This window comes from Harpia harpyja, chromosome 24 (assembly GCF_026419915.1).
Source record: "Harpia harpyja isolate bHarHar1 chromosome 24, bHarHar1 primary haplotype, whole genome shotgun sequence".
NCBI classification, from domain to species: Eukaryota; Metazoa; Chordata; class Aves; order Accipitriformes; family Accipitridae; genus Harpia; species Harpia harpyja.
This window is the reverse complement of record NC_068963.1, coordinates 148,640-176,191: the sequence shown is the minus strand read 5'-3', so window position 1 is coordinate 176,191 and position 27,552 is coordinate 148,640. Positions and strand designations below refer to the sequence as shown.

The window sequence follows — 27,552 nt, the reverse complement described above, 5'->3', positions numbered from 1 at the left end:
AACTCCCCTCCATGTTCAGTGGATGTGGTATATAGTAAGGTTTTGGAAGAATCTGTGGAGGAAGACCAGTTGCCTTTAGAGCTAGGAACTGATCTATGGAATGTTGCAGGCATAAGACTCCCCCTTTCATCTGTATGGTCCTAAGATGTGAATTGTCCATCTCTGTCCATTGTATTCATTTCAAGGCTCTATTGGCGTTTCCAGTTCCCGGCTGCTACAGAGTCAGTAAGCTTGTCAATAGGTTTGCTCTCCAGGCATACCCAGAGGTCTCCTTTGAGGCTAGTGACAAACCCTTCCTGGCGGAAGGGCCGTATGCTCACTTTCTGTGGTGAAAATTCATAACGTAGATGCCTGTCCTCGTACCGCTGAGAATTCAATGGGACAGATACCCAGGAGAGCTGATTTCTGGTAGAGGATGGGCTTTTCGTGCATATCCAACAGTTGGGCTCGTTTGCCTCCGCTGCCGTACTGTGGACTGTGGCTATGGCCAAATTATGGAATGAATAGGTATAATTTGTATTCCACCACAGGCTTATAAGCAAGGCTACCATATTAAAAGCTAGGCTTCCAAATCACTAGTAACAGGAAAAACAAACAGACAGAAATAGCAAAAATAACTATCCCTTGGATATAGAGGACAGCACTGAAATCAAAAGGGTTTCCTGACTCTGGAAACCCAGAAGGCATTTAAAGATCCAAAGCAAGCAGTCATGGAAGCTCCCTCATTAGCCCTGTGTCGTGGTTTAACCCCAGCCGGCAACTCAGCACCACGCAGCCGCTCACTCACTCCCCCCCACCCAGTGGGATGGGGGAGAAAATCGGGAAAAGAAGCAAAACCCGTGGGTTGAGATAAGAACAGTTTAATGGAACAGAAGAGAAGAAACTAATAATGATAATGATAACACTAATAAAATGACAACAGTAATAATGAAAGGATTGGAATGTACAAATGATGCGCAGTGCAATTGCTCACCACCCGCCGACCGACACCCAGACAGTCCCCCCGAGCGGTGATTCCCCCCCCACTTCCCCGTTCCTATACTAGATGGGACGTCCCATGGTATGGAATACACCGTTGGCCAGTTTGGGTCAGGTGCCCTGGCTGTGTCCTGTGCCAACTTCTTGTGCCCCTCCAGCCTTCTCGCTGGCTGGGCATGAGAAGCTGAAAAATCCTTGACTTTAGTCTAAACACTGCTGAGCAACAACTGAAAACATCAGTGTTATCAACATTCTTGTCATACTGAACTCAAGACATAGCACTGTACCAGCTACTAGGAAGACAGTTAACTCTCTCCCAGCTGAAACCAGGACACCCTGCCAGACTACAACAAGCCTTTTGTATTATATGTACATGGACAGAAAGGAATCGCCAGTTAGCCCAGAAACGGCTGCAAGCTGTAGAATGTGACTCAGCAGAACTAGACCTCGTAATTCAAGGCATGATGTCCTGTGCTGGGGCTGTTGCAGCAGCAGCTGCGATGACTGAGAGAGCAAGAAACATTGTCCTGGGGCACCTCCTAACGCCGATGGCTCATTCCTTACTCTTTAGTCCTCCTCTGCAGAGTTCAAGCAGCTGTGGATGTGCCACAGTTGGGAAGTACATTGGTTTATGGAACTCAGCCTAGATGGCCACTGGCTTCTTTGACTGAACTGTCCATAAACGCACAAGATACACTCCAACAGCCCGAGATGTCCCCCCCCTTCACTGTCACTGCGGCGCGGGCAGCCGAGTGCCCCACGGCAAACCCCCCCAGGCTGTCTTGCCCTGGCTGGCTGCTGACAGGAGGGGACACGGGGTGGTGACAGCCTGCGGGGTGACAGGAGGGACACGGGTCAGTGACAGACCCGGGGGGTGACAGGACACGGGCTCTTTGTCGTAACGCACTGGGTCATGGAAGGCACAGAGGGGCGGGTGCGGTGTTCCGTTGCAGGTGCACACTGACACGCTGGCGGCAGCCTCTGCGGTTGGTGGCTGGTGAGCCCCTCGGCGGAACGCTGAGGCAGGGGTGCCCGAGTTACCACAGCGAGCGGCCAGGACTGGGAGCGCTGCGTGCGAGAGAGGGAGCTGGAGGCCGAGCCGGGGCCGCGGGGGTCTGTCACGACACAGGCCAGACAGACCAGGGAGTCGTGTTGAGTTCAGAATTCCCTCAGGCTACATTAAGGTGAAACGACACCAAAGGATCAGTTAAGCATTTTATTCGTGGCGGAAGCAAACTGAACTTGTAAGGTGTAACAACAGTAGGTGACGGCGTTTCTCGCAACAGGAGTTGGCATGAAACTACCTCAGTAAACCGTGTAACCCGTGGTAACCATATGCATCAATTCAGGGCAGAAGGAGGTCCCTCCTGTTGAGTCTCAAGGTTCAGAGCAGACCCCCTTGCTTTCTAGACTCCCTCTCAGAGGAGAGCCTAGGGGCGGCTCAATCCACTCCTAGTCCCAGACTTGGTCAGCGGTTTTATGTCTTAAAGGGATGAGGTGTAAGGATTATGGGAAAGGAGAGGGAAAGAGAGAGCAAGACAGAGGGAGTAAAAGGAAAAGAGAAAGATGTCACTGGTCCTGGGTCCAGCGTTGGTCCAGTCAGCCTAGGGGTCCAGTTCTGGTGGGCGTGCGTGCGTGGGGCTTCAGTTTGTGTCCTTTTATCATCCTTGCCCCTCCTTCAGGCGAGCACTCCAACTCATTAGGCTAGTTAAGGGTCATGCGTGGTTTGTGCTTTCAGAACCTTCGGGAAATGGATCGCTGGGCTTGGAGGTTATTTGGGGAGTAACTCCTCCTTCTCTGCAGACACGACCATTGTTTGATCTTTGGCCATGCATGGTGAGCTGCCCTGCTCAGCATATCAGATCAGCGTATCAGAACACAGAGCTGCACACCCCCCCGGCATGGCCTCCCCATCCTGTTGCTGAAGTCTGTGCTGATCTGTGCTGATTGCCTTCTTTTCACCTGTGGTTCCTTGCTATGCAGAGTTCGTCATTACATAGAACTTGCCCCACCGCCATGTTTGAGACATTAACTCTTTCAGTCTCTCACAGGGCCTCTCCCCATCGTCCGCCTGCCCGCCTGGGCTGCGAGGAGGAGCCGGGCGAGCATCGCCTCCATCTGCCACGGTAGACGCTGTCGCGGAACAGGCATCGCCTGGCCGCGACCATGTCGCGTGTCCACTACAAGTTCTTCTCCAGGCTGAACTATGATACGGTCACCTTCGACGGCCTCTACATCTCTCTGCATGACCTCAAGCTCCAGATCATGGGCCACGAGAAGCTGACGGCGGCCAGCTGCGACCTGCAGATCACCAACGCCCAGACCAAAGAAGGTGCGTGGGGGCAACAGGCACGGGGCCTCGGGGACTGCCCGGCTGGCGGCGTCGCAGACGACCCCGCGACGGCCATGGCCTGCGGGAGCCATGCTCTGCCCTCTGTGGCTCATCCCCACGTAGCATGAGTCAGGCTGGGGGCCATCCCGCCAGCATGCGGGAGGACCGGGAGGGCAAGCGTCGCCAGGGATGAAGCGGGGTGGGAAGCGATAATGTGATTCGGCCACGATCGGTAGCTGTGACTTGTGTTGGGGACCTCACAGAGCTGTTCTTTTGCACTTGCTGTTCTGACAACTACCTTCAGATCTGTGCTTTAGACGCGGAGCTAGGCACAGAAGAACACGTGGTTGATGGGCGACGTATAGTGCTTACAAAAGTTTTGGTTTCCTGGAAATTCTTCTAGGTAAAATGATAAGGAAATGCGGGAGGAGATCCTTTAATAACAAACCTCAAAGAAATCTTCAGAGAGATCTGGCAGACAAAGCTGAAAGTGATGGAAACAGAACAGATGGCTAGTTTGAAGAAAAAAAAGTGGTCTTGGTGACTTAGTTTTGTCTTCAACTTGTTTTATGCCACTGCATGGGTATATCAGTGATACAGATGCTTCTTGAATCTTCCATAAGGGTGTTTTCCATGGGAAAAGGCAAAAATCCCCCAGTGGTTTTCAGAGCAAAGCTAGAGAGTACATTTCGGTGTAATATGTATGTATGCCAAGTTTTTGGTTTATATGCATAACCGTGAATTTCACTTTTTATTAATCAGATGTAGATGCTTAAGCTCACCTTCAGAAGATAAAGGAAAAATGTAGACCAGGGTATTCTGCCTAAAAGGGATGTTTGGAATTCTTCCATGTGGACATAAAGGACTGAGTTTTTATAACTTTGCCTGTGCTGGAGTCCTGCCTAAATGTTGAAATGATCTTGGAAAGAACAAAGTGAACCTTGAGTGAAGATGGCCTACTTGCTCAGATTTTTCCAAGCACTCTAAGCCTTTACAGTTCAGTAACTGTTACTTTTCAGAATGGAAATCTAGTAGGAGAAGCAATGTTAATATCAGCTAAAAGGAAACAGGATTTTAAATATCAGTGGAAAAAAATGATGGGAAGGACTCTGTTTAAGATGGTGGGAAGGCAAAATGGATGGTTGGGACCTATTTTAAAAGTAGGGAAGGAGTGTGGGTGTCCTCTTCCAAGCTTACTATGGAGGCATGTTCTATAAAGGCAGAATTGCCTTCCAAAAGCCTCTAGGCCAGAATGATGCATTTAAACTTGCCTCCTTTGAATTTGATCTGGATTTCTTGACCTGTCTTTTGTAATAGGATGTTCTCACAGTATTGTGGAAGAACTGCAAACTCCAGAACTCGGGTCTCTTGAATACTCTTTCCTGCCCTGTACCATTCTGACTCAAAACACTTGGAGAACGTGCGATTCTGCTTATCAGGCAAAATGCAAGAAAATATAAAAGCAAAAATGGGTCTCAGAACTGGTCTTAGATGAATAGTTTTAAGGAAGAATAGTGCTCTTAGAAGACTGTCTCTTGAACGCAGAACTTGCTTGAGTTCAGTGTTGCAGCATGCACTTGACAGTTTTAGTAATGCCACAATGTGATGTCTTCAAAAAAACCCACGTGCTAACTGTGAATGAAATCATTTGGCCTCACAGCTGATGTCAGTCTGTCTATCTGTCTACTGGAATGTCTTCAACACTGTGCAAACGTAGCATTTTAGAGAAGACTTTTAAGCAACTTTTAAACCTTGTCCTTCACCGTGGCATTTTGTGTTGCAGTGCTAGTATGGGGGATTGCTTTGATTACACCTCCGAGTGCAATTAGTTCTTGGGCTGCTGTGCAGCATTATTGTGTAGAGCTTTCAGAAAGGGTATGGAGTCCCCTGTTTCCCAGGCTGAGCTGAGGGTAAGTCATGTACCCATTCAAAAAACAAGATGTTACAGTGGAGCTCATGCACTGCCTGTCTGGCAGTCAGCTGCTTGGACTCCATCAGCAGCAGGTTTGGGACCTCTCGGGGGTGTGCTGTCAGCTGGGTTAATGTCCCTTGGCCAGGTGCTTAGGGCAGGCTCCGTTTGGGACATTACCACGTTGCCTCCAGCATTGCTTTCGCTTTCCCAGTCCCATGCTGAAGCAGCGAGCAGTGCCAATAAGACATGAAGGCATCAGGCGGTCTGTATAATCAGATTAATGATTGAAAGTATGTCAGATTTTATTGACTCATCCTTTCAAAGCAATACAGGTGCTCTTTTGGAGCACAGTACTGTATGACAATAATGCAAATGAAAGCTCCATGAACTGGTTGACCTACTGAGCTAGCTCATTGAGGAAATGATGATATACCAGTTGTAGGTGAGATCAGGGATACCTGCTTGGGTGGAAGCTGAAAATCCAGAAATAGTAGTCCAGTCTGTTCATCAGGATGTTTCAAGGCAGTGCTTTCAGTGCAGCTACACAGATGATTTGTTTGTTTGTCGCAAAGCGTGCAAGTGGTGTTGATTAGAAGAGAGCTAAAAACTCACATTGTGAGAAAGCGTATTTTTAAGTGCTAGGGGGAAAAAGTGTTCTTGGGAGTTACCCTCTTTTCTGGTAGAGACAGTCTGGCATGTTAGTAGTCATTGTCAGCTCTTACCCTGCAAATCCTTTCCCCAGTAGCATAATAGCTGGTTGGCAAGGCATCTAAGGCTAGTAAAGGCTTTTCTTTGTCATTTCACATATAGGCTTGCTTTCCAATGACTTCTGTTCTGAAGAGCTTCTGTACTTTATCTGGGTGAAAATACTTCTCTACATAGTGCTCGGAGAGGTGCTTTTGCACTGCTGTCAGACTCCAAATGGTGGATTAAAGCAGGCCGTAAAATAAAGTAGGAGCTTTTTTCAGTAACCTGTTGATAGCATACATATGAGAGAAATTATTAAAGCTAGCAGATTTTCAGAATTATAGGTGAATTTAAAAATGGGATTTTTAAATGGTGCATTCAATGCGAAGCAGAGCATAACCTGAGCTGCTTGTACTTTTTTGCAGGAAGAAGGTTGTGGACACTAATGCAATAGCTGATTTAAGCTTTCTGAGTCCGTATGAGGCAGCAGTCAAAGTAGCTCTTGTTTAACTTGTCTGCCTCCATGAAATACTTCTTTCCCTTGGGTCTTTCAAGCATACTAAATTTCTTGTCTTTTAGACTGTTAGGTCTCTTCTGCTCTTGACTTTAAGATAACATCCAAATCTTCCTTTGCTTTTGCAAGCTTTCTGAGTTAATGGGATCCTTACTTTTAATCACAGGTCAGATTGACAAAAGCCCAGTAGCCCCTTACTGGCCATCACTGCCAGTAAAACAAGTGTCGTGCTATCAGGAAATAGGAATCAACAATGTTGTAACCTCCAGCTTTGCTGAACATTTCTATTGGAGTGCTGCTTGGACAAGTGTGAAAAGTAGCCTTGTTGAGCATGACATGACTGCTCACTTTGCAGATGTGGAGTCATGAGGTGAGGCAGTGTGACACTGCTTTGCAGGTCCTGGTAGTTACTGAGTCTCTGCTAGGGGATGCTGCTGCCCATGGGGAATAGGTTCCTGCTGGGAGACACCAGTTCAGTCTGAGAGCTGTTAGACTAAGCTGGTGTCTGTTAAATTCAAATTGAGAGGGACTTCAGGAATAGTGTGCCAGATTTAGTCCTTCCCTACTTAAAAAAAGAAAAAAGTTGACTTTTTAGTCGACATTGTTTGGCTTCACCTCTAATAAAATTTCATCACCAAAATTAATTCAGTTAATTGAGGTGAAGGAAAAATAAATGTATTAAAACCAGTTAATATCAGGCCCCTTCACAGAACTAACTCAGCAATGGACTCTGCTGTATGTAAACACTCTTCCACAAATTCTCTGACATGGTGACCAAGCTGGTGGGATACTTCAAGTACCAAATACAAATAGGTGCCGTGATAAGTGTCCTATACAAAGAAAGCCTTTCCTTCACCGAGCTATTGTCACTGTTCAGCTGATGCATTTAAACGTATACTGATGGACTTTTAAGGTGAATTCATTTTTATATCAGTCTGTTACTAGATGGCTGGAGCTCTCTTCACGGTGCACTTAACGAGCATATTGAAAACAAGCATATATCGAGAGAGAGAGAGAGAGAGAGAGAGAGAGAGAGAAATGCATGCAAGGATAGTCTATTCAGAAGGCAGATGTCAATGCTTCTCTTCTAAAGGTCAATGAATTGTCACCAAGTACTAGAAGAGGACTTATTCCTCTTTTTGCATCACACAGCTGTTGGGCATGTTCGAATTGACCTCTGCAGGCTTGCATCATTTGTGAATAAATGCATTGGTTGCTGTCCTCATATATACAGTCTCTTCCTAGGCAAGGTGCTGCCACTTGTAAATCTGCTGCAGAACTAGAACAATCCTCAAGTTCAGCACAGGCGTAGCAAACTCCTGCCTTTTTGTGGAGCCACTGTTGCTTGTCCTCTGTCTCTGAAATGTCAGTCCAGCAGTTTGTGATCTGGACCAGAAAGAACGCTCTGTATGACTCCATTCAGCAGGTCGAAACAGCTGGTTTGGGCTTCTAGATCTGCAGCTGCCATGATGTCCCAGTTGCCTGCCTGGGCCTCAGTACTGCTTCAGCTCCTTCTCCATCAAAAAGTCCCAGTGCAGGCCTTTCTTGACAGGTGGCTGTGGAAGGGTTAGAGTTTCGTTTTTGAGAAGAGCTCTAGGGGTTGCTTTCAGGGTATATGACTTCTGTAAAAGCTTTTGTTTTCATCATTAGTAGTCCTTTCTCCTACAATTTGAACCTACTTGGAAGTCCAGAGGAAGCTTGCTGTTCGGTTCCCTAGGGGGGAAGATCAGGAATTAGTTTCAGCTAAATGATTTCTCAGTTTTCTGAAGAAGCATTCTGTCATTTGGAAAGAGAAGTAAAATTTTCATTTCATTGTTGAAATAATGTCTTCTGGTAGGTGAGTTTTGGGGTAAGAGAGGTTCCTGCCTGTAGGAATAATATACTGAAAAATGAAGCATAAATTGTGAAATATTCCTGTTTTGTGTGTGATCACTGAGCAAAACCACCCTGACAGAGCTTGACTAGATATACAGCATCTTTGCTTTTCAGACCATTGTTCTGATTCGGTCTGCAAAGGTAAGAGCTTTTAATGTTTAAAACTGTAGGCAGATTACAGGGAATGGCTGCTGATAGTGATTTAAAATATTTAGTCATATCCAGCTTGCGTAAGGACAATATAAAAACCATTCTCATGGAGAGATCTTTGCATTTTAAGCTTACTCAGTCAAAGTGTCTCAGGTAGTTTGTTTTTTTTGTTTGTTTGGGCCTTATGTAGAAGGTCAGAAGGCTTTCCTCCTCTTCAAAGACTAACATGGTGTAAGCCAAGGCAAAGCATGGGTAGCTTCAGGCACACACTCTTTTCAAAAGGCTTTTCACGGCTGTCTTCATAAGGAATTTTGTTTGAGTCTCTCTGCTCTGCAAAATGAATCGCAAGAATTCATAGAATCCTAGAATCATGGAGTGGTTTGGGTTGGAAGGGACCTGAAAGATCATCTAGTTCCAACCCCCCTGCCATGGGCAGGGACACCTTCCACTAGACCAGGTTGCTCAAAAGCTCAGGGACGGGGCATCCACAACTATTGACATCCAATTCACGTCCCTTGGGTTAATTCAAACTAGATGATAAGCTTCAGAGGGGAGATAGCACTTTAGTTGGAGCCAATTCTGCCCTACTTGTGAAAGCAAGCTCAACCCCCCCCCAAATTTCTGTGATCCAAACACTAGCATTGCCGGTTTTGTTTCCATTTCCATGTAAAGCGGTGTTGTTGATGGGTTAAGCTCCAAGGAATAGACAGAGATGGCAGGCTCTCTTCTGTGTTCTGTCAGTCTTGACCACTAGCAGCACAGGGGAACTGATACAGTTAACAGCTATGAAAGCAATGGTGCAGAGTTGTCATGCTTTAGCTGAGGGCCTCTTTTGTTGCAGGACAAGCTAGTCAGACTTCAGAATCTGGTTTATGCAGGTGAGACTTTGCTGTGGTTGGTTTTTCTCCAAAGCTCTATTGGTTTTGTAGCCTAACAGAAGCAAAAGCAGCTTAAGCTAGATCAGGAAAGAACCTCATGCATTAGCAGACTCCGCTTCAGTGACCTTTGAGACCATTTTGCTGTTGGCATTCCAGCCATTTTAAAAACATGAAAAAGATTGTGCTGCTTGTGTTTGATTATCAAACCTGACAATTTCTTGAAATGTACTTTCAGTGTGTTGGGACGATCAAAGCGCAACGTTACATATCAAATTTTGCTTTTCTATCCATAAAGGGATTCTCGGAAATGTTGTGTAATTATGTATTGATATACGTTCTCGTAAACTGGCAAATTCTTTTTCTGTATTGATGTTGTTTTCAGAATACACAGATGGTAATGCCCTGATTCCTAAGAACTCATCGGTAATTGTTAGAAGAATCCCCGCTGGAGGAGTTAAAGTCACCAGCAAAACCTGTGTTATGTAAGTATCCATAAAGCATTGTATTCTTGGTTAGGGGTTTCAGCGGATTAACTTTTTAAATTGATATTAGTTTACAAGAGACATTCAGATTGTATCTTTCTTGTTAAAGCTGCTGTTAATTTTTGTTGTCATGGGCTAGATTTTAATGTATCTGTCCCCAAGTAGACTTACATGTTTTGGCCTGCTGGGAGATGGGGTTCAAACTGCAACAATGGTAGCTTTTAAGATGATTCCATTGGGTTTGTTCTTGGGGTTGATTCTTCTGAGAGCCAAGTTGTAGATCCCATTTCCTCTACGTGGAGAGATTCCTTCTTTTATGTGTTTGATTTTATTGCTTTTATAGTAAAGACAGATAGGCATTGTTGTGTAAACTTATAATTTGTTCCCACCTCAGAAGAGTCTGATAGTCAAACACTGACAATTTCTTGCATTTGGGGAGGCAGGGTGGGATATGGCAGGTATTCTTACGCCCCAAATCTGGGTGTTTTGCATACTAGGCACAGAGGAAAGACCAAGGGTTGCCAGCTGGCAAACCATGCAAACCAGAAGTTCCATTCATAAGTGATTCCTATTAGTTTCCTAAAGACAATGTCCACTTCAGGCAAGAGAAAAAGAACACTATCCTAAAGTGTATCACCTTTTGAGCGAGTACAACAAAGGAATAGTTAACCCTTTCCAAACTTGAAACTCAGTAAGCAGTTCAGCACGTTACCAAGTGTTACTAGTTATCTAAGTCTGTTTTTACCCTAAGTTGATATCAGTGCTCCAGGTTTTCAATCTATATTCCTAAGATTTATGGAGGACAGAGAATCGGATGTATTGGTTAAACTTACAGCTATCCAAATGCAATGCTGACTACAGGATTATTGCTGTCATGTATGTATTCAGCTACATTAGCATTGTTTGAACATTCATGTTTTCCAGCCTTCTTAAAGAGACGCCTCTCCCCCACAATTAGTCGGTATTATTAGCTTGTGGTTTTGCCATGTCTTTCTCATGTTGGTTCTCAGTCAATACAGTAGACTGATGAGTTACTGTGTGTCTCGAAAAAACAGTACAGCAGCATCCTGGTACCTGTGAAGCATTTGCGAGCAAAAAACCCTGAATTGATGTGACTCTGCATGTAAACTTTGGGCATATTACTTCAGTAGTTGTTGCAGTGCTTTCAGGCACTACCTAGGCATTCAGGACGCCACAGTGTTGTGCTTATAACCATGGCCTTGTTTTGGGGGTTAATTTAAATATGTGTGCTTAGTGCCGCCCTGTCAATGCATCCTCCGTTTCTGGTTGGCTGGCGCTCTCTCCTGGTATCATAATACTGCCCTGAAATGAGAGGAGAGATGCTGCTAGCATCAAAGATCAAACAAAGACCTGTAAGTGGGGATAAGGAAAGAATGGCACTGCTGTTGTAGCGTTGAAAATGAACCAGGCAGATGAGCTTTCTATTCTGTCAGCTGGAAACATTGCAGAAACAACTTGGTAGAGTGGTTAATGTTTGGGAACGAGGAATGTATGCTATAATGGTGGAGAGGCCTTCAAAAATGCGTTACTCACCTTGTTGTATGTTCTTCAAGGTAAATGGGTGAAGAAACCATTGTGTGGTAATCTAAAGTATTTCCCTGTACTTCCTCATCTTCAGGAGGTACGTGGCTGTACTTGCGAGCCTGGTGGTATTCTAGTAGTGGCAGGAAGCCTGAGCCTTTCTATTTGTACATAAATTCCACAGCAGCCTTTGAATTGTCTCTGCTCATGGGACACTTTGGATGACGTAGGAATTGTTTGTTAACTAGATCAAGGGCTGCACATCTGATTCATGATGAGTAGCATGCAGATACAGATCAATAAGTGTGTGGAATCTCAGCAAGTTTTCAAATGTAATGACTATTGCCAAAAAGATTGTAGCCTTTTCAAGATTACCTTCAAGCAACTTCTGGCAAGTAAGACCTTTTCTTTTTTGTCACAGGGCTCCTAAATCACACCAAACCCTAGAAACTGCTTTCAGGTGACATTTCTACTACTATTTTTAGTCAATATTGCATGTGTAACACATTTAGTATTTTGGCACTTCCATGGCTAAATGTAGTAGCTATCTGAATACAGTGCTTGGGCTTTCACAAAGAAACTCTGTTCTAAAGCCTATGCTGCTGCCATTTTTGTTATTTCTTTGTCAGATGACCGACTGTTTTCTCTGAAGTAAACTTGCACTTCAAAGTGTCTAGAACGTCAGTGTTCTTTCTTGGAAATTACTGTATCTGGTACCCATTTGTAATACTAGATATGTACAGATTGGTTAAAGTTGCCTTTGTATTTTGATAGTTGATAATATTTAAGAACACCAAGCTGTAACACAGACTTCATCTTTTTGATACTTACGCAGCAGAGACAAAATACCTGAGGACTTCCTCTTGCACTGTTGTGTTCTATATCTGTACATCTTAATTTGTGACAAAGTAGGAACGGGATTTGGGTTTTTTTTTAGTTGCACTGAATGTACCAAGAGAGAACAGTTTAGGTATATGAATAAATTTCCACATTCCCTAGACTATCAGAACATAATGTTTTGATGTTCAGGTTTTATAATCTGTTGTCACTGCTTTATGCTGGGTACAAGTGCTTTACCTGAAATTCTGATCACCTTTATTTCTTCTTCCAGAAGTCGTACCGAGCCAGTGAGTGGAACATCAAAAGCAGTATGTAAAAACACAATCTCACACTTTTTTCTACACACTGCACTTAATTCTAAACAACGTAGCCTTGTATTAATTTTCCAGACATTAACTAACTATATATTCCAGTAAAACCTGGTGTATGTTGTAAAGACAATGTCTTTGATTCAGCATAGGAAAAACTGGGTAATGCCATCATTTGCACAGTCCTAATGTGAATATTGGTATTTGTGCCTAGTGATGCATTGCATTTCATATTGAATATGCTAGAATATTTCCTGTATGACTTTGTGTTGTACAGGTAATGTATGATCGCTTTTAGATCATGTAGGTCCGAGGTTTGCACAACTGAACATGGTGCCCTGTTCTACATCTGTGTATAGCTAGTAATGCATATGTTTGTACAGGTTGTTTTGTGCTTTATGTTTCTTGGAATCCAAATTGTTTGGAGTGAATTTTCTGCCATTTCCACATTATATCACTTAGCATTTTTTTTTAAATACTCTTTTTGCCTAATGGATTTTGAAAATGTTATCAAAACCCACTGAGAAACCACTGTGCTTAAACTTGGTACTGTTTCTTACTTTTGACCTGGGGGTTCAAACAAATACCCAAACCAACACATCCCATACGTTTTGAGGACAGTCGTGTGCAGCTAAATGTTTCCTTTTCATGTCCTTAAATGCTTGGGTATTTGTTCCTAAAAGTGTGTAATTGAAGTGTAGAATTATTTGGGCCCCTCTGAGTACATGTATGTCTTTGAGAGATTGCCATGAATTTAAATATGGTTGCTACACAAAGTGGTATTCTGAAGTTCTGCGTTTCATCTTTCCACTCTATCTGATGAAGCAGTTTAGTTTAATAGTTTGTCTGCAAATGAAAATGTCTAAAACCCAGTGTACAGGTTTTGGCACAAGGTTAGAGCCTGGTGTATTTGTGGGTAAAATCCCTGTCATTTTTCTGAACTTCTGCCTGCAGTACTTTTTTGGATCTGGGTGGCTTCGGGGTTAGATGCTGCTTTGATTTCCCAAAGGTTAAGCCTTTCTTTAGTATACCCCCACTCTGAATTTCCATTTGGAAAAGGGGCAGCATTTTTCTTCAGGTTAGAAAACACTGTCATTCGGCTGCTAAACTAGAGATAATTCACACAAGGAAATACCTAAGTGGTAATGGTCTAGATCTGGATTTGCGACTTGGGTCAAAGGCTAGGTGTAACTGTGCTTTTCAAAATAGCCCTTATAATGTAAAAATTCCTATTTGTTGGGGTTTATTTTTCACCTTTAAGTATAACTGCTTTTTCTTCACTAGAATGGTGTGAGGCTTTGCACTAACCCTGGATCATTGGATCTGATCACTTGATCAGCTGTTTGGGTAACTTAATCTAGAAATTCATGAACTCTGGGGTTGTGTTCTGTGAAGAATACAGCCTCTGATTCTCGTGGAATGGTATACAATGAACTTAAAATGGAAAGCTTCTTGTATGTTGGTGTAAAAACACCAAGTCAAAATCTGACATTCATAATTCTATCACTGATTGGCTCAAATTCCTTTTTGGACATGAATGCCTCTCATTGTGAGCCCAGTGACCCTAGTAGTTAATGTAATGCATTTATGTAAACCACATTTATAGTATTTGATCTAATTGAGATGGGTGTTTATTTCTTGGAAAGAGTTATTTTTCTCTTTGTTTACTAGCTTGTGTATAAACACAAATCACATCTTCATAAATAAGGTTGATATTCTTTCAGCCTCGTGTGTTCCCTGGTGTCTTTGTATTACATTTCTAAGTAGCATCTTACCATAAGCTCACATAGATGTCTCAAAAAAAAATTTTTTTTAAAAAAGGAAAAATCCTGGAGTGGGAGGGAAGACTTAGTGTTAGTTAGAACTAATTAAAAGGAAGACAAAGCAAAACTGTTCCCTTCTTGTTTGCTTTGAGTGTACCTGATGTGGGTTGTGGGTAGCCACAGGGAGGGTGGAAGCCTTGCATCTCTCTTTACAAGTCCTCTCTCTCACACACACACACACAGAGTAAAAGCACTGCAGCCTCAGGTGCTTCTAGTGTTGGAGGCACAGTTAGCTTTCTTCTTAAAGCTAACTCAGGTCTTGGTCTAAAGTGTGTGTGTGGGTTTTTTGTTTTGTTATTTTAAATAAACATCTTTCTGCATGTATTTCAAAGCAAAACCTGGATCTTAGTGTGGTCTGAATAAATCACTGGGAAGGCTTGCCAATTATTGTTGAACAGTAAAGCAGCAATGTTAAAATCAGTTCAGATTTTTTTTTAAAAAGGATGCACAAAAACTTATACTTTGAATATTTCTTAATTGTCTTGCTCTTATGTTAGGTGTCATTCTACACTTCCAAATCTGTGCTGCTGTCCTACTGTTACTACGGCCAAATCAAGAAAGTGGATCCTATTTGGTTTTGTATTCTTATTTCAGTAACTGCAAGGATCTCTAGTTGGGATTAGTCCTCAGAGGCTGCAGAAATGCAGAGAGTCATGCGCATTATTTTAGCACCGTCAAGCACAGCTGTGATCCTTCCTGGCTGAATTTTGAGTTTAACCAAGCTATTGGGTTTTAGGAAACCACTGTGATTTAAATGCAGCACTCCAGCAGTGAGATTAGCCTTTTCCTCCTATTTTCTGTCCCCTTTCCCACTTGCTTTATGTGAGTTTCTGTTTAGTCTTCTGTTTGAAATGGGAGTTAATACATTGACTGTTGATTCTGGTTTTTTGAGGGTTTTCTTTGCTTGGTTACTTTTGGGGTTTTTTTGGTTTGGGTTTTTTTCCCCAATTCTTCTGCGGTATTACCTTGGGGTTGTATACAAGTTTCATGGAGGTGTTGTTTCTACTTGACCGATTGGAGGGACTGGGAGGAAATACTTCAGTAGAAATTTAAAGGAAAAAAACAAAGACACAAGAATGTAGGATCATTGGAAGATGGTCATTGGGCAAATGTACTAAATAGTACATTAATTTTCTATTTGCTGGTTTTGGTAACTGTTCATAGAAAGGAGTGCTTTCATCTCCTTTAAGAAATTAGACTGTTGCCTGCAGGCCATATAATAACTGCTTCCTAAAAAAATACAAGAACTACTTAATAGTTTATTAACTGTTATGTTTCAGTTACTGGTCAATACTAGACTGTTTAATGCCAGACTCCAATAGAGAGCTTTCCTAATTCCTTGTTTGCTTTTGAAAACCTGCAAAGTGATAGTGGTTGTGCCTGCCATGAGAGAACATAGGCCTGTTTTTCCACATGTGAAGAAGGGTGGCATGTGGAGCATGAAGCTTCAAAATACTTGATCAGACTTCCGTTTTGACAGAAGTGGGTACCAAATGTTGTGAAGGGAAGGAAAGTTGAATCTTCTGGTAAGATTTGCAGTGGAAAGAAGGTCTCTTGTTCCAGATCTGGGTGCTCCTCTCCAAAGGCACGTTTTCAAGACTTTTTTAGTTAGTGTTAGAGTAACGCTGTCTGTGCTTTCCTAAACATCTAGAGAAGACATGACTAACTGGAGTGACGAATCATCTTCTGCATGTAAATATTTTGTCCCCAGAGTCTGCTAAAACTGCTCCCTTGAATTCTTCCACTACATTGGGTAATAAAGGACAAGGGCTTTTTTCCAAGGAAGGGTTTTAATCTCTCCTCTGATCCATTTAGTGACATCTTGAGGAGAGCTGTTCCGTTTACGCTGTGACACTTTCTTCTACATTTTTGAACAACTGAAGACCTAATAAGCAGTGATTCAGGTGTCTTTCTGATAATGTTTTGCTAGTGTAAGCTTAACTGCTGCTTGTGGCATAATATAATTCCATATTCTGGAAGAGGAACAAGCTAAAAGTGTTACCCTGTTTACTTGTGGAAAAACAGCATTTCACTATTAGTCCTCAATAAACGCTGCAGCGTATTACAAACTAGTGGCCTGAGGGCTTCACTCCTGCAGGGTGTTCCAGGAGGTAGGTGGGAGGGAGGAGTGTGGTTGCAGTGGAGAAAAAAATTACAGGACTGTGCTCTGACTCCATGTTTTCATCATCATTCAAAATTGGTTTTGCTCTGATAGTAAGGAGCATAATATTAAATTCTCACACTTCCCAAACTAATTTGGATAGTATGGCCTGTGGTCTAATAAAATACAAGACATCAGTATTCTCTGTTTTTGTAGGCTGCTCTGTCATGGTAAACACCTTTATTTCACTAATTTGAGCAGTCTGTTTTTTTCTAGACAAAGTGGTGGTGTACTTTTATGGCTGATGTTCTGGATTGGTGGTTTTATTTGGGTGTTGTGGGGTATGGTGAGTTTGGCATTTTTAAACTTAGTGACGGGAGGGGCAGAGTTCATGGTTGAGGGCTGATATGCCTGTGCTTGATTTTGCCAGGCAGCTACTGCCTTCATAAAAGCATAACTGTGTGCATTTATAAGTGATGAGATGTTAACTGATTACTTTACAAGCTACAATGCAAATAAGTTTCCTGTAGTGATGCTTCCTTCTCAAATAAACTGAAATCCTTTTTAGCTGAAAATTGACAGATGTGAGCATTTGACAAGGGTCCGTCTCTGAGATATTGTGGAGCAGTAAGTTGATGTCATGCGGGTTTGGCTATTTTAGTTTCTTCTCATTAACCACACAGGCACTCTGAAGGTGCCATAGGTTTGGACTTTGAGCAAACACAAATTACACGGGGTTGGCAGTGCCCCTGTCAGTGACACTCACAGGATATAGTGCAGACTCTCAGACTACAGTAGACGTTAACTATTGCTATGTTTTGACTGTAGAACTTGAATATGTGTTTAATTTTTTGTGAACAGATAGATGACTCTCCTGCATCTCTTTCTGTGGCCCACCTTGCTAAGGTATATATATATTCTTGTCAAATTCTTTAAAAAAAAGGTGTTTGCTTTGTTTTTTAAAATCTTATACTGTGATCTGTAGCTGGATAACTGTTGTAATGGAAACAAAACTTGAATTTAATTTAAATTAATTTAAAGTATTAACTTTAACTTTAAAATGTGTGTCTATTTTGGTACTACCCTGTAAAGAGTAGTTCCCACTTTGGGAAGATAGAAGGGGAGTACCTTATCAGCCTCAACGTAATGTTGCACTATTACTCATGTTCCAGACACAAAGAAGTAGCACTTCAGAAGCTGTTTACCATTTCTCATATGTTTCATTAATTTTGCATTGGAAACTAACAGTTTTTACAGAAGAATTTAATTGGCTGTAAGTTACGGACATTTGGAGGGGGGAGTGTGCAACAGCCAAAAGAGAATCGTTTCTCTAACACGGACAATTGCATGGCTGTTTTTGAATTTCTAGTCATTAAAGTTACAGATCCATTCTTTTAATGCTGCACAGTTTCATAAATACTAGTATATAGCTAGTGGACAACATCATCTAATTTGTTTGAATGCAGACTGTGTAAAGTGTGAAAATGTACCTGATTGTTTATAGGAATATACCAATGTGTATGTGTGGCATATTAGCAGATGTGACCTTCTGGAACTGTTGTAATGCCATGTTTTGCTATGGAACTGCTTGCATTTTTTGCTCAACAATGTGTACCTTCCTCTGGGAAAGCACTACTGGCTGCACTTTGTGAAAAGGCATAGTGCTAGCCAATGAAATAACTAGTCTTTAAAGTTACAAAGCTTAGAGAGGGCAGGGCCTAATGCAGAGGAGCTAGTTCCTTCTTCTGAAAAGGAAGGCTGGAGTTCATTTCCAAGAAAGAGGAATCTCTTCACACTGGTCACTTCTTTCCCCTCTCACCGAAGAAATTAAATTGTGTGCATTTGGGGAAAAAAAAAAAAAAAAAGAAATGTTTGGAAGGTAGCCACCAAAAGAACTTGGTCTCCATTAGTGCTGTCCCTAAACGTGTCCTTGGTTCTGTAAACTTATGCCAAATTTTACGCTAAAATGTGAAGAAACGTCCTTGTGGTGTACACATTTAACCTTTTGAGAAAATTTCAGTATTTCAGAAAAATACAGGAACATAATGTAAAGCAGCTCAAACCTGTCACTTACTCTAACCTCTTTAGTGCAGACTGGCTTGGCACGGAGGCGATGTGTTAAGAGTTTTCGGGTTTATTATTACTACGTGAGAAATGCCATATTTGAATTTTGGTCTATTCCTACTAATGTGTTGTGGGTTTTGGATGTGTTTTGTAAACTGTTTGGGTTTAAAGAAATTAGTCAAGTATCTGTAAATTTTTCTGTAAATGTTAATGGAAATGATTTCATAGGTGTTGATCTGGATTATGTTACTGTTGAAAAAAACCCGGTGTCTACGAAACATCCATTTAATAGAATGTTGAAACTAGTTGGTTGCTTTTGTGAATGAATGCATATAAAAACAAAACCATGAGTGGTTGATCTGAATGCTAGGTGCTTGAAGGTCCACATCATTTACAGCCTCTCCCTTAGACCCTGCTTGGATCTGGACTAGTGTGAAATAAAAACATTGGAACAAATACTACTTTAAAAAAACAGCTGGCTGCAATAATTTGAAAGATCTAGTTCTGCATAAGGTTGATATTACAATTTGTATGTTAAAAGGACACAGTGAACTGGAAGAAACTGCAGGTTGTGCTTACTGTAGTTAAATCACTTAATATGAAGAAGTTAGTAGAGGGGGAAACATGCAGTGTGGACTGCCCACAGCACATGATGGTCGAATTTGTAGTGACAAGAATCTTTTGTCTTGCTGAGGGATTATAAAAAGCTTGCTTCCCTTTAATGCTTCTGTGTCAGAAGCTGCATTTCAGCAAGCAAAAACAACTTCCCTGACTCTTGTGTGTCCCTTCAATGCTGCAAAATGTAAAGAAGGATACTTGCATGCATCTTTCTCAATTAAATGTAAAGTGGATGTCTTCTTCAAATAGGCTGGAGCTTAAAAAACGCCTTAAATATACTGGATCGTGTAATGTTGTCTACATATAGCTTCGGTCCACTTGGAAGACAATTGGATTGATTACGCAAGTCTTTCTGTAAGGTACAAACAGAGCCTAAGGTTTTGAGTGCCCAAGAATGCTCTTGTCAAGTAGGTTAACACGCACACAAACACCATGTAATAATGGTGTAAGGGCTCCCCAGAACATCTTCAGGACAATGGTATTTTCTATAAGCAGCTGTTTTCATGCAACCTCAGGTAGTGTTGTGCTGCTCTTTACAGGACTGGGTGAGCGGTGTTGTCTTTGGCTGTGTGGGCTTAAACGTGTTTCTAATGTGCGTGTCAAATAATTGCCTGTCAAACAGACTGCCAATCTGGCTGAAGCCAGTGCTTCTGAAGAAGATAAACTAAAAGCTATGATGACCCAGTCCTGCCATGAATATGATCCAGTCAAGTAAGTGTTGATAATGTCAAATCTGTTCTTTGAAGATTATGGACAAAACTGTAGAGGTGTTTGGTTTAACAAGAGAGACACATGCATACCTTGTTCTTTTATTCCCCCAAAACTTGTAGTTACATGAAGAAACCCTTGGGTCCACCTCCATCATCATATACTTGCCATCGTTGCAGAAAACCTGGCCACTATATAAAGAACTGCCCAACAAATGGGGTAAGATTGTGGGGGACTTCTGGTGTTACTTAGTTTTTAATTGTTTTACCCTGGCAGTTAGGTAACAAGTACATGAATGCTGACGTGAAGAATTGTTTCTCTTGGGGTGAAATACAGAGGTTATATGGCCACGTTGCAAAGCCTTTCAGAATTCGAGGGAAACCTGGAATTAGAAATGTAAAATTTTCTTTTTTCTAGGTCATGGACATGAAATGTGTCCATAGATCTTTCTCTGTGAACTTTCATGCGTGTTTTTGTACATTTCAATGTCATTGGAAATTTTTCTGGTTTTAACTCTTTTTAATGACAGTTCATAGTTTTTAGTATTTCGTCTAAAAAGAAGATGTTTCTGTTGACCCCATCTACTGAACATTTGTGTGTTTTAATTAGACAAGCCTCTGGTTGTGTCTTCATGCCATTTAAAGTTAGTCACTGAATGTATATGCATGAGGTATGAACTCCACCTTCATATAGATACGGTGAACGTAAGTTTCCCCAGTGAGTGATTCGGAGCACTGAATTAAGCTCTCCCTCTGAATTGCCCTTTGGAGGAGGAGGAGCGGGTTTGTGTCTCTTCTCTGAGCGGATGGTGAGCTAAGGGCTGTTTCACCCTTAAGGAACCTGAAGTTAAGCCAAAGAATGTCGACCGAGTTCAAAACACTGCTCAAGCCTTTGGAACATCCTGGCTGTATTCATTTAGGAAAAGAAGTATTTTAGTCAAGCGACCCTTACGCTAGGTAAAAGGAGAGGATTAAAGGCTTTTGCTGCTTAAAATAATCATTGAAATGTCATTTTAAGTGTGGGTCTTAAGATGCGGTATGTCTGCATTTCTTGTCTCAACAGGACGAAAGTTTTGGGTCTGTTCCCAGAATGAAAAAGAGCACAGGAATTCCAAGGAGTTTCTTGGTGGAGGTGAAAGATCCCAATACGAAGGGTGTTATGCTGACAAAAACTGGAAAATACGCAATACTGTGTCTTAATGTGTAAGTATGGAATTCATTGGACCGACCAAAAAGTGAACGAGAGAAACCATGCGTAAATGTCTGTATTGGCTTTGTCTGGCAAGGTTTTGGTAGCGGGGGGGGTTACAGGGGTGGCTTCTGTAAGAAGCTGCTGGAAGCTTCCCCTGTGTTCGAGAGAGCCCATACCAGCCGGCTCTAAGATGGACCCGCTGCCGGCCAAGGCCGAGCCAATCAGCGATAGTGGTAACGCCTCTGTGATAACATTTTTAAGAAGGGAAAAAATGTTGGGAGAGAGGGAAAACGGCAGCTGGAGAGAGGAGTGAGAACATGTGAGAGAAACAACCCTGCAGACACCAAGGTCAGTGAAGAAGGAGGGGAGGAGGTGGTCCAGGCGCCAGAGCAGAGATTCCCCTGCAGCCTGTGGGGAAGACCATGGTGAGGCAGGCTGTCCCCCTGCAGCCCATGGAGGTCCACGGTGGAGCAGATATCCACCTGCAGCCTGTGGAGGACCCCACGCCGGAGCAGGTGGGTTCCCGAAGGAGGCTGTGACCCCGTGGGAACCCCGCGCTGGAGCAGGCTCCTGGCAGGACCTGTGGCCCCGTGGAGAGAGGAGCCCATGCTGGAGCAGGCTCGCTGACAGAACTTGTGACCCCGTGGGGGACCCACGCTGGAGCAGTGTGCTCCTGAAGCACTGCAGCCCATGGGAAGGACCCACGCTGGAGAAGTTCATGGAGAACTGTCTCCCGTGGGAGGGACCCTGCACTGGAGTAGGGGAAGAGTGAGGAGTCCTTTCCCTGAGGAGGAAGGAGCGGCAGAGACAACGTGTGATGAACTGACCGTAAACCCCATTCCCCATCCCCCGGTGCCGCTGGGGGGGAGGGTAGGTAGAGAATTCGGGAGTAAAGCTGTGCCTGGGAAGAAGGGAGGGGTGGAGGGAAGATGTTCTGAGATTTGGTTTTATTTCTCATTGCCCTGCTCTGGTTGATTTGTAATAAATTGAGTTAATTTTCCCCAAGCTGAGTCTGTTTTGCCCGTGATGGTAATTGGTGAGTGATCTCTCCTGTCCTTATCTCAATGCACAAGCTCTTTGTTATATTTTCTCTCCCCTGTCCAGCTGAGGAGGGGGAGTGATAGAATGGCTTTGGTGGGCACCTGGCGTCCAGCCAGGGTCAACCCACCACAACATCTGAGTGGCAATGCAACGAGGTTGACCTGCATCTGTAATGAGGAGGGAGGAAGCATTGTCATTGTATCTTAACCTTAAAATCTGTGATGCTTTCTAATGTTAAAATAGGGTGGTCCTACTGTTCATGCCCCTGGAACTTGGTTAAACTTGTGATATGCTAAGAACCTGTATTTCTGCAAAAGATTTCCATAGTGGTTACAGCGGGAGTCGTTCTCTTTGAAAGCTCGTTTTGCTTCTGCTTTGTGTTTCAAAGGCTTCTTGCAAAGTTTAACAAATAGCTGTTGGACTGAGATTTCCTCCCTCTGAGTTTTAGTAGATCTTATGGGTGAAACAGGCTGCAGATTTCCTGTTGCTATGAACTAAGAAAATACTGCTGTGTGCTGACAAGAGTGGCTGTTTTAAAATGCGCTTGGTAGCACTTTTGGGTTTCTGTCGTGGATCTCCTTTTGTAGAAGCTGCAACATGGACTTCTTCCATTTATAAAATGTAATTACTGGCAGACTAAGTTACCCTGAGCCTGAAATTTACATTTACCCTCTGGCAAAGGAGAGGTGGGACTCATTTCACCTGATTTCTAGCTGTCAAGAAATGATTTTTCTCATCTGAGCTAATTTCTTTGTTGATCCACTGAATGGGAGAGCTCTGCAGCAGGAACATTGTTCCCCCCTGCCTATTCTAGTGTGGTGGCTATAGAAAAGTAGTTTCAACTAAATGCCTATGTTTTAGAAGGCTAATGTGGAGTGAGAAGAATTCCATCTCCTGTCTTCTTTTGATAATATCCAAAGCTTGGAAAAGTTTTCCTTTACCCATCTTTAATTTGTTTCTTTTTCCTTGCCACCCCTCCTCCAGGGAAGCTTATACTAGAAGAAAGAAGGAAAAGCCTCCCTTTTTACCAGAGGAGCCATCCTCTTCCTCCTCAGATGATCCTATTCCAGATGAGATTTTATGTCTCATTTGTAAGGAGATAATGACTGATGCAGCTATTATTCCCTGCTGTGGAAACAGTTATTGTGATGAATGTAAGTCTGAACTCCCATGTTTGTTAATTCAAAACAGCACATCTGCTCTTCTGAAAGCAGAAAGAGGAGATAGCGAAATTACTTTGTTACCAGTTCTATTTTATACTTAAGTATACCCTGAATAGGAAAGGGCTCTTCTCGTATAAAGGGGAAAAAAAGCCACAGAGCTTTAATAGTTAAATAAATAAATAGTAAAATAAATAGCTTTTTAGTTAAATTTACATGCGGAAGGATGAGTATGAGAGGAGTGGCTGGTTGTGCAGGTGATTGCAGTATTGGATATTGAATGCATTTAGTTTGCCCACAGCCCTTTCTCTCATACAAAACTATATAGCCAACTCTGGTGACTTACGGTGGTCTGCAACAAACGGATAGTTAGTTAGAGGCATTTAATCCACATTTTTCTCCACGGGAGAGTTGGTTAAAACCTTCAGAACTCGAACCTACTAATGGTTTTTTGAACGTACTATTCGTTTTTTTGAGACAAGTTTTATTCATTAACCTTGAGGGTGGGGACTTCTCACTGTACTATATAGTGGGAAAAAGACTAGCTGAAAGATCAAGACACAGCCTACTCTACATCTTCAAATGTTACAACAGTGACATACCAAAACTCTAGAGTTATTTGCTGCCTACTAGAAATTTTTTACGCTATTGAACCTTTATAGCTTCATGCTCTCAATTCAAGACCATATTCACCTGTTAATCATATACGTGTTTTTATAGTTGATTAGAACCCCCAAAACTTCCTTAGTTTGGCTAAATGCTATTTTGATTATTCTAATTATACACAGGTATTAGAACAGCCTTACTGGAATCTGAGGAACATAGATGCCCAAAGTGTCATCAGACAGGTGTTTCGCCTGATGCTTTAGTGGCCAACAAGTGCCTGCGCCGGGTAACATGATGACTTTTACGTAAAGTGCTTGTAAGAATAGGCTATTTGTAAAAAGCCGAAAGGGAAGGAAATATTAATTTACATCTGCTTAAGCAAGGTTGAATTGAATAAGGCTAAATTTACCTTTCAAGTACATTATCTGTTATCACAGAAGCTTACAACTCCTTAGAGACAATCTGGCAAATTCAGGTCATGCTTTTGTTTAACGTGATTGCCTCGCTTTCAAATTCTGTGTTAACACGGAAGTACTTTAAATACAGACACTCTGAGTTACCAATCACTAGTATCAGTGTTTAATGTGATGTGTTCGTGTATCGGCATGTTGATTTCTTTTGGGATTGATAGCATTTACAGAAACACACAAGTAATTTTACTCTGTGGAGGCTTTTGTTCGTATATCTGCTGAAGTTTCATATTACCTTTTTGTAAATGTTTTTCTGCCTCTAGGCTGTGAGCAACTTCAAAAATAGAGCTGGTTACAGAAAAAGGCACCGTCAGCAGATTTGGCACCAACAGCAGCAGCAGCTGCCACTGCCGCCACCACCACTCGTGATTCTTACACCTCCTGCTGCTCTGGTGACTGCTGCTGAACCTTCTACATATTTGTCTCTGTCAATCAGCAGTTTGTTGGAAGAGAAGGTAAGCTTTGTTTCAACATTTGCAGCGATTCTTGTATTTTAGTAGAGCTAATTTTCCAACTGTCTGCATTTATTCACAAGGGCTGTCAGATTCCTGTACTAAGACAACCAGCATTACCAAGTCATCTGGGCCCCCAAGGACAATCAACACTTACCACTGGTAAGGAACTGTAACTTTAGAATTTCTTTTAAAAAATGATCTTCAGATAAACTGAATGGGATTTTTTGCTTTTTCCTCTCTCCACTCCAAAAGGTCATCCAGCGAGAGCCAGTACAATTTGCTCAGCAGGTGGCAGACCAGGCTGGGAACTGTAAGTATTCTACAGAAATTCAATGTATTACTACTTGTAACCTGTTAAATGAGGCTGTAACACATAAATTCTACAACAGCTGATTTATAATGAAGTAAGTGTGCACAGACAGTTGTGTAGAATACAAGTGGTCATGAATTTTTAAATGGCCTAATTTGAATTGGTTTTAACAAAGGGGTATGTGCTCCCAGTAAGATTATTTACAATAAAAGTCCAGTGCCTAATTGAAAAGAGGACTCTGAAAAATGAACACTTTTTGAGGAAACCATAAGTACATATAAAAATCAAATATACTTAAAGGATCAGGTGGAAAAGCCACCCTTTTGCTTACTGGCTGTATAAGGCTGAAGAAATTGATTTCCCAATAGAAATCAGCCTCCAGCATTCTTTTTTGAACAACTTAGTTGATTCTGATTGAGCAAATCATTGGAAAAGTCAAGGCTGTTATTTTATGACAATTTTGAGTTTCTTCAATTTACTCATCTCAAATAGCCAAGCTGCTTTCTCTCCCTTGGAAAGAGAAGAATGTGTTTTATCTGTTATTGCTGTGCCAAGTCAGTCCTTCATTTTTTTATATACTTGATGTTAGATAGACTGTAAGGGTGCACTGTGTTTATAAAATCTTAAAGAGAAATCCAAACAAAAATCGGGATCCATCCCACAGATGATTTAAAATCTCAGATTCAGTAAGCAAGAAAATAACAATGCAGGGACAAGAACAGGCCAAGTACATCATCATGAGGCAACAGCACAGGAAGCGTATGTGGAAGAGGTTAAAAGAAGTTTGAGAGAAGATGAGTTAATATTTGTGCAGTACTTTGAAGGTTAGAAGTGCGAAATATTAAGTGTCTCAAGGAGTAGCAGAGGAGCGGTGCGCACATGGCACGTGGGAGATGGGAGTCTCTGTTAAGCACGGGCAGCCTCCACCCACAGTTGCAAAGGTGAATGCAAGGAGAGAAGACCGAGGGAAGTGTTGGGGGTGAGGATGTGGAAGGCAAGTATGAGGATCAAGAAATGAGTGTAATCTCAAATGAACGGAAAGCAGGGAGAAAAATGCTTAAGTTGAGAACAAGAAGTGCTCGCCACCATGCTCCCGCTTCCTTCGCTTTCCTCTTCAAAATCAGACACAAACAGTGACACATGTTTTTGGGTTTCTTTAGAGGTCCAAATCGAGGACGCCTGCCCAGTGAATGTACCCAAAGGACTCAGGCCCCAGCACTACCAGAACCAACACCAGTCTTTGTGCCTGTGCCTCCAGCTCCCTCGTATCCTCCAGCACGCCATGCACTTCCTCTTCCACTGGGGGTACCACCACCACCGTTTCCTCCTCAGTTTCCACGTGGTCAGCCTCCATCTGCTGGGTGCACTGTCCCCCCTCCAGGATATCCCCCAGCTCCTGCAAACACGTCATCAGCTTGTGTTCCAAGAGCAGTACCCATGTCTCATTCAATTACCATCCCAAGGACACAAGCATCTCCTTTCTCTAGGGAGGAGTTTTACAGAGAACAACGGAGTCTTAAAGAGGAGTAAGTATTTGGCTCAATGAAGCTGCGTTGTTCTTCATTTTTGTATTTTGATCGCATATCGAGCTGCAGTTACACTCAAGTGCACCTGACAAGCAAAAATGACAGTGTTTTTTCCAATATACTTTTTTGTTGCAGATGGTAAACATGCAAAACTAAACCAAGACAAATGTAATTCTAAAACTTTCCCTAAAACTTGTAGGAATGCTAAACTGTTTTTGCTGAAATAGGATGTTCCCCTTTTGCATTTGCATGCAGTCTATATTTTCTCATATTGGCCATGTTTTGTTTGTTGGTGCCTTTTTGTAATAAAGGTCAAACTGATTTTAACAGGGAAAAGAAAAAGTCCAAACTCGATGAGTTTGCAAGTGCTTTTGCTAAGGAATTGATGGAATGTAAAAAGATTCCAAAGGAGCGTAGGCATTCGTTTCCCAGGTAACTGGTTTACATGTCTGTAATGGAGAAGCAGGTTGTCTGGAAGAATCAGGGGGAGTTCCACTCCACCTCTCTCTCATTGAATGGATTGGATGATTCAAGGGATTGGCAGGGATAGGAGTTTCATATGTAGGTTACTAGCTCAGATATGGCAGAGATTACAGTTGTCTGGTAGTTATAATGGGGCAGCAGTTGTTAAGGAACAGGTGTCTCTTTTCCTAAAGCTTCTCTGCAGTGACATCCTTCACCTCCTGAGAGCCGTGAGGAGGCTAGAAACTGAATAGGTGTACTAGCCAGATTTTCTGCATCTCCCTATTCTGATTGTAACCATTACCTCAAAGCACATCGGAGGAGATAATTGTCTGCATTTCCTCTTTTGTCTGTCTCCTGTGGATACACGGAGAGATTTTAAGCTGGACTGCAAACTGGTGGCTTTCACTAGAATTTTGTTGACATTGTTAAATGAAAACCAAGAAAAACTTGTGAAGAAAAAACTCAGGGTAGCTGATGTTTTCTATCCCCCAATATCACTTGGGCAGGAGCCTGAAT

The 27,552-nt window shown here is 42.4% G+C and overlaps 1 protein-coding gene across 1 annotated transcript in view; it reads left to right on the top strand.

The window, feature by feature from the left end:
* Positions 1-3,144: 3,144 nt before the first annotated feature.
* Positions 3,145-27,552, top strand: part of LOC128135748 (E3 ubiquitin-protein ligase RBBP6-like) — a 29,170-nt gene continuing 4,762 nt past the window's right edge. Inside the window, exons 1-14 of the mRNA XM_052774811.1 lie at positions 3,145-3,310; positions 9,709-9,808; positions 12,462-12,498; positions 17,284-17,328; positions 19,727-19,815; positions 19,935-20,031; positions 20,875-21,014; positions 23,029-23,198; positions 23,993-24,096; positions 24,544-24,735; positions 24,816-24,894; positions 24,988-25,045; positions 26,206-26,571; positions 26,902-27,003. Coding sequence (XP_052630771.1) covers positions 3,145-3,310; positions 9,709-9,808; positions 12,462-12,498; positions 17,284-17,328; positions 19,727-19,815; positions 19,935-20,031; positions 20,875-21,014; positions 23,029-23,198; positions 23,993-24,096; positions 24,544-24,735; positions 24,816-24,894; positions 24,988-25,045; positions 26,206-26,571; positions 26,902-27,003 — 1,745 coding nt within the window. The remainder of the gene's footprint in view (positions 3,311-9,708; positions 9,809-12,461; positions 12,499-17,283; positions 17,329-19,726; positions 19,816-19,934; positions 20,032-20,874; positions 21,015-23,028; positions 23,199-23,992; positions 24,097-24,543; positions 24,736-24,815; positions 24,895-24,987; positions 25,046-26,205; positions 26,572-26,901; positions 27,004-27,552) is intronic.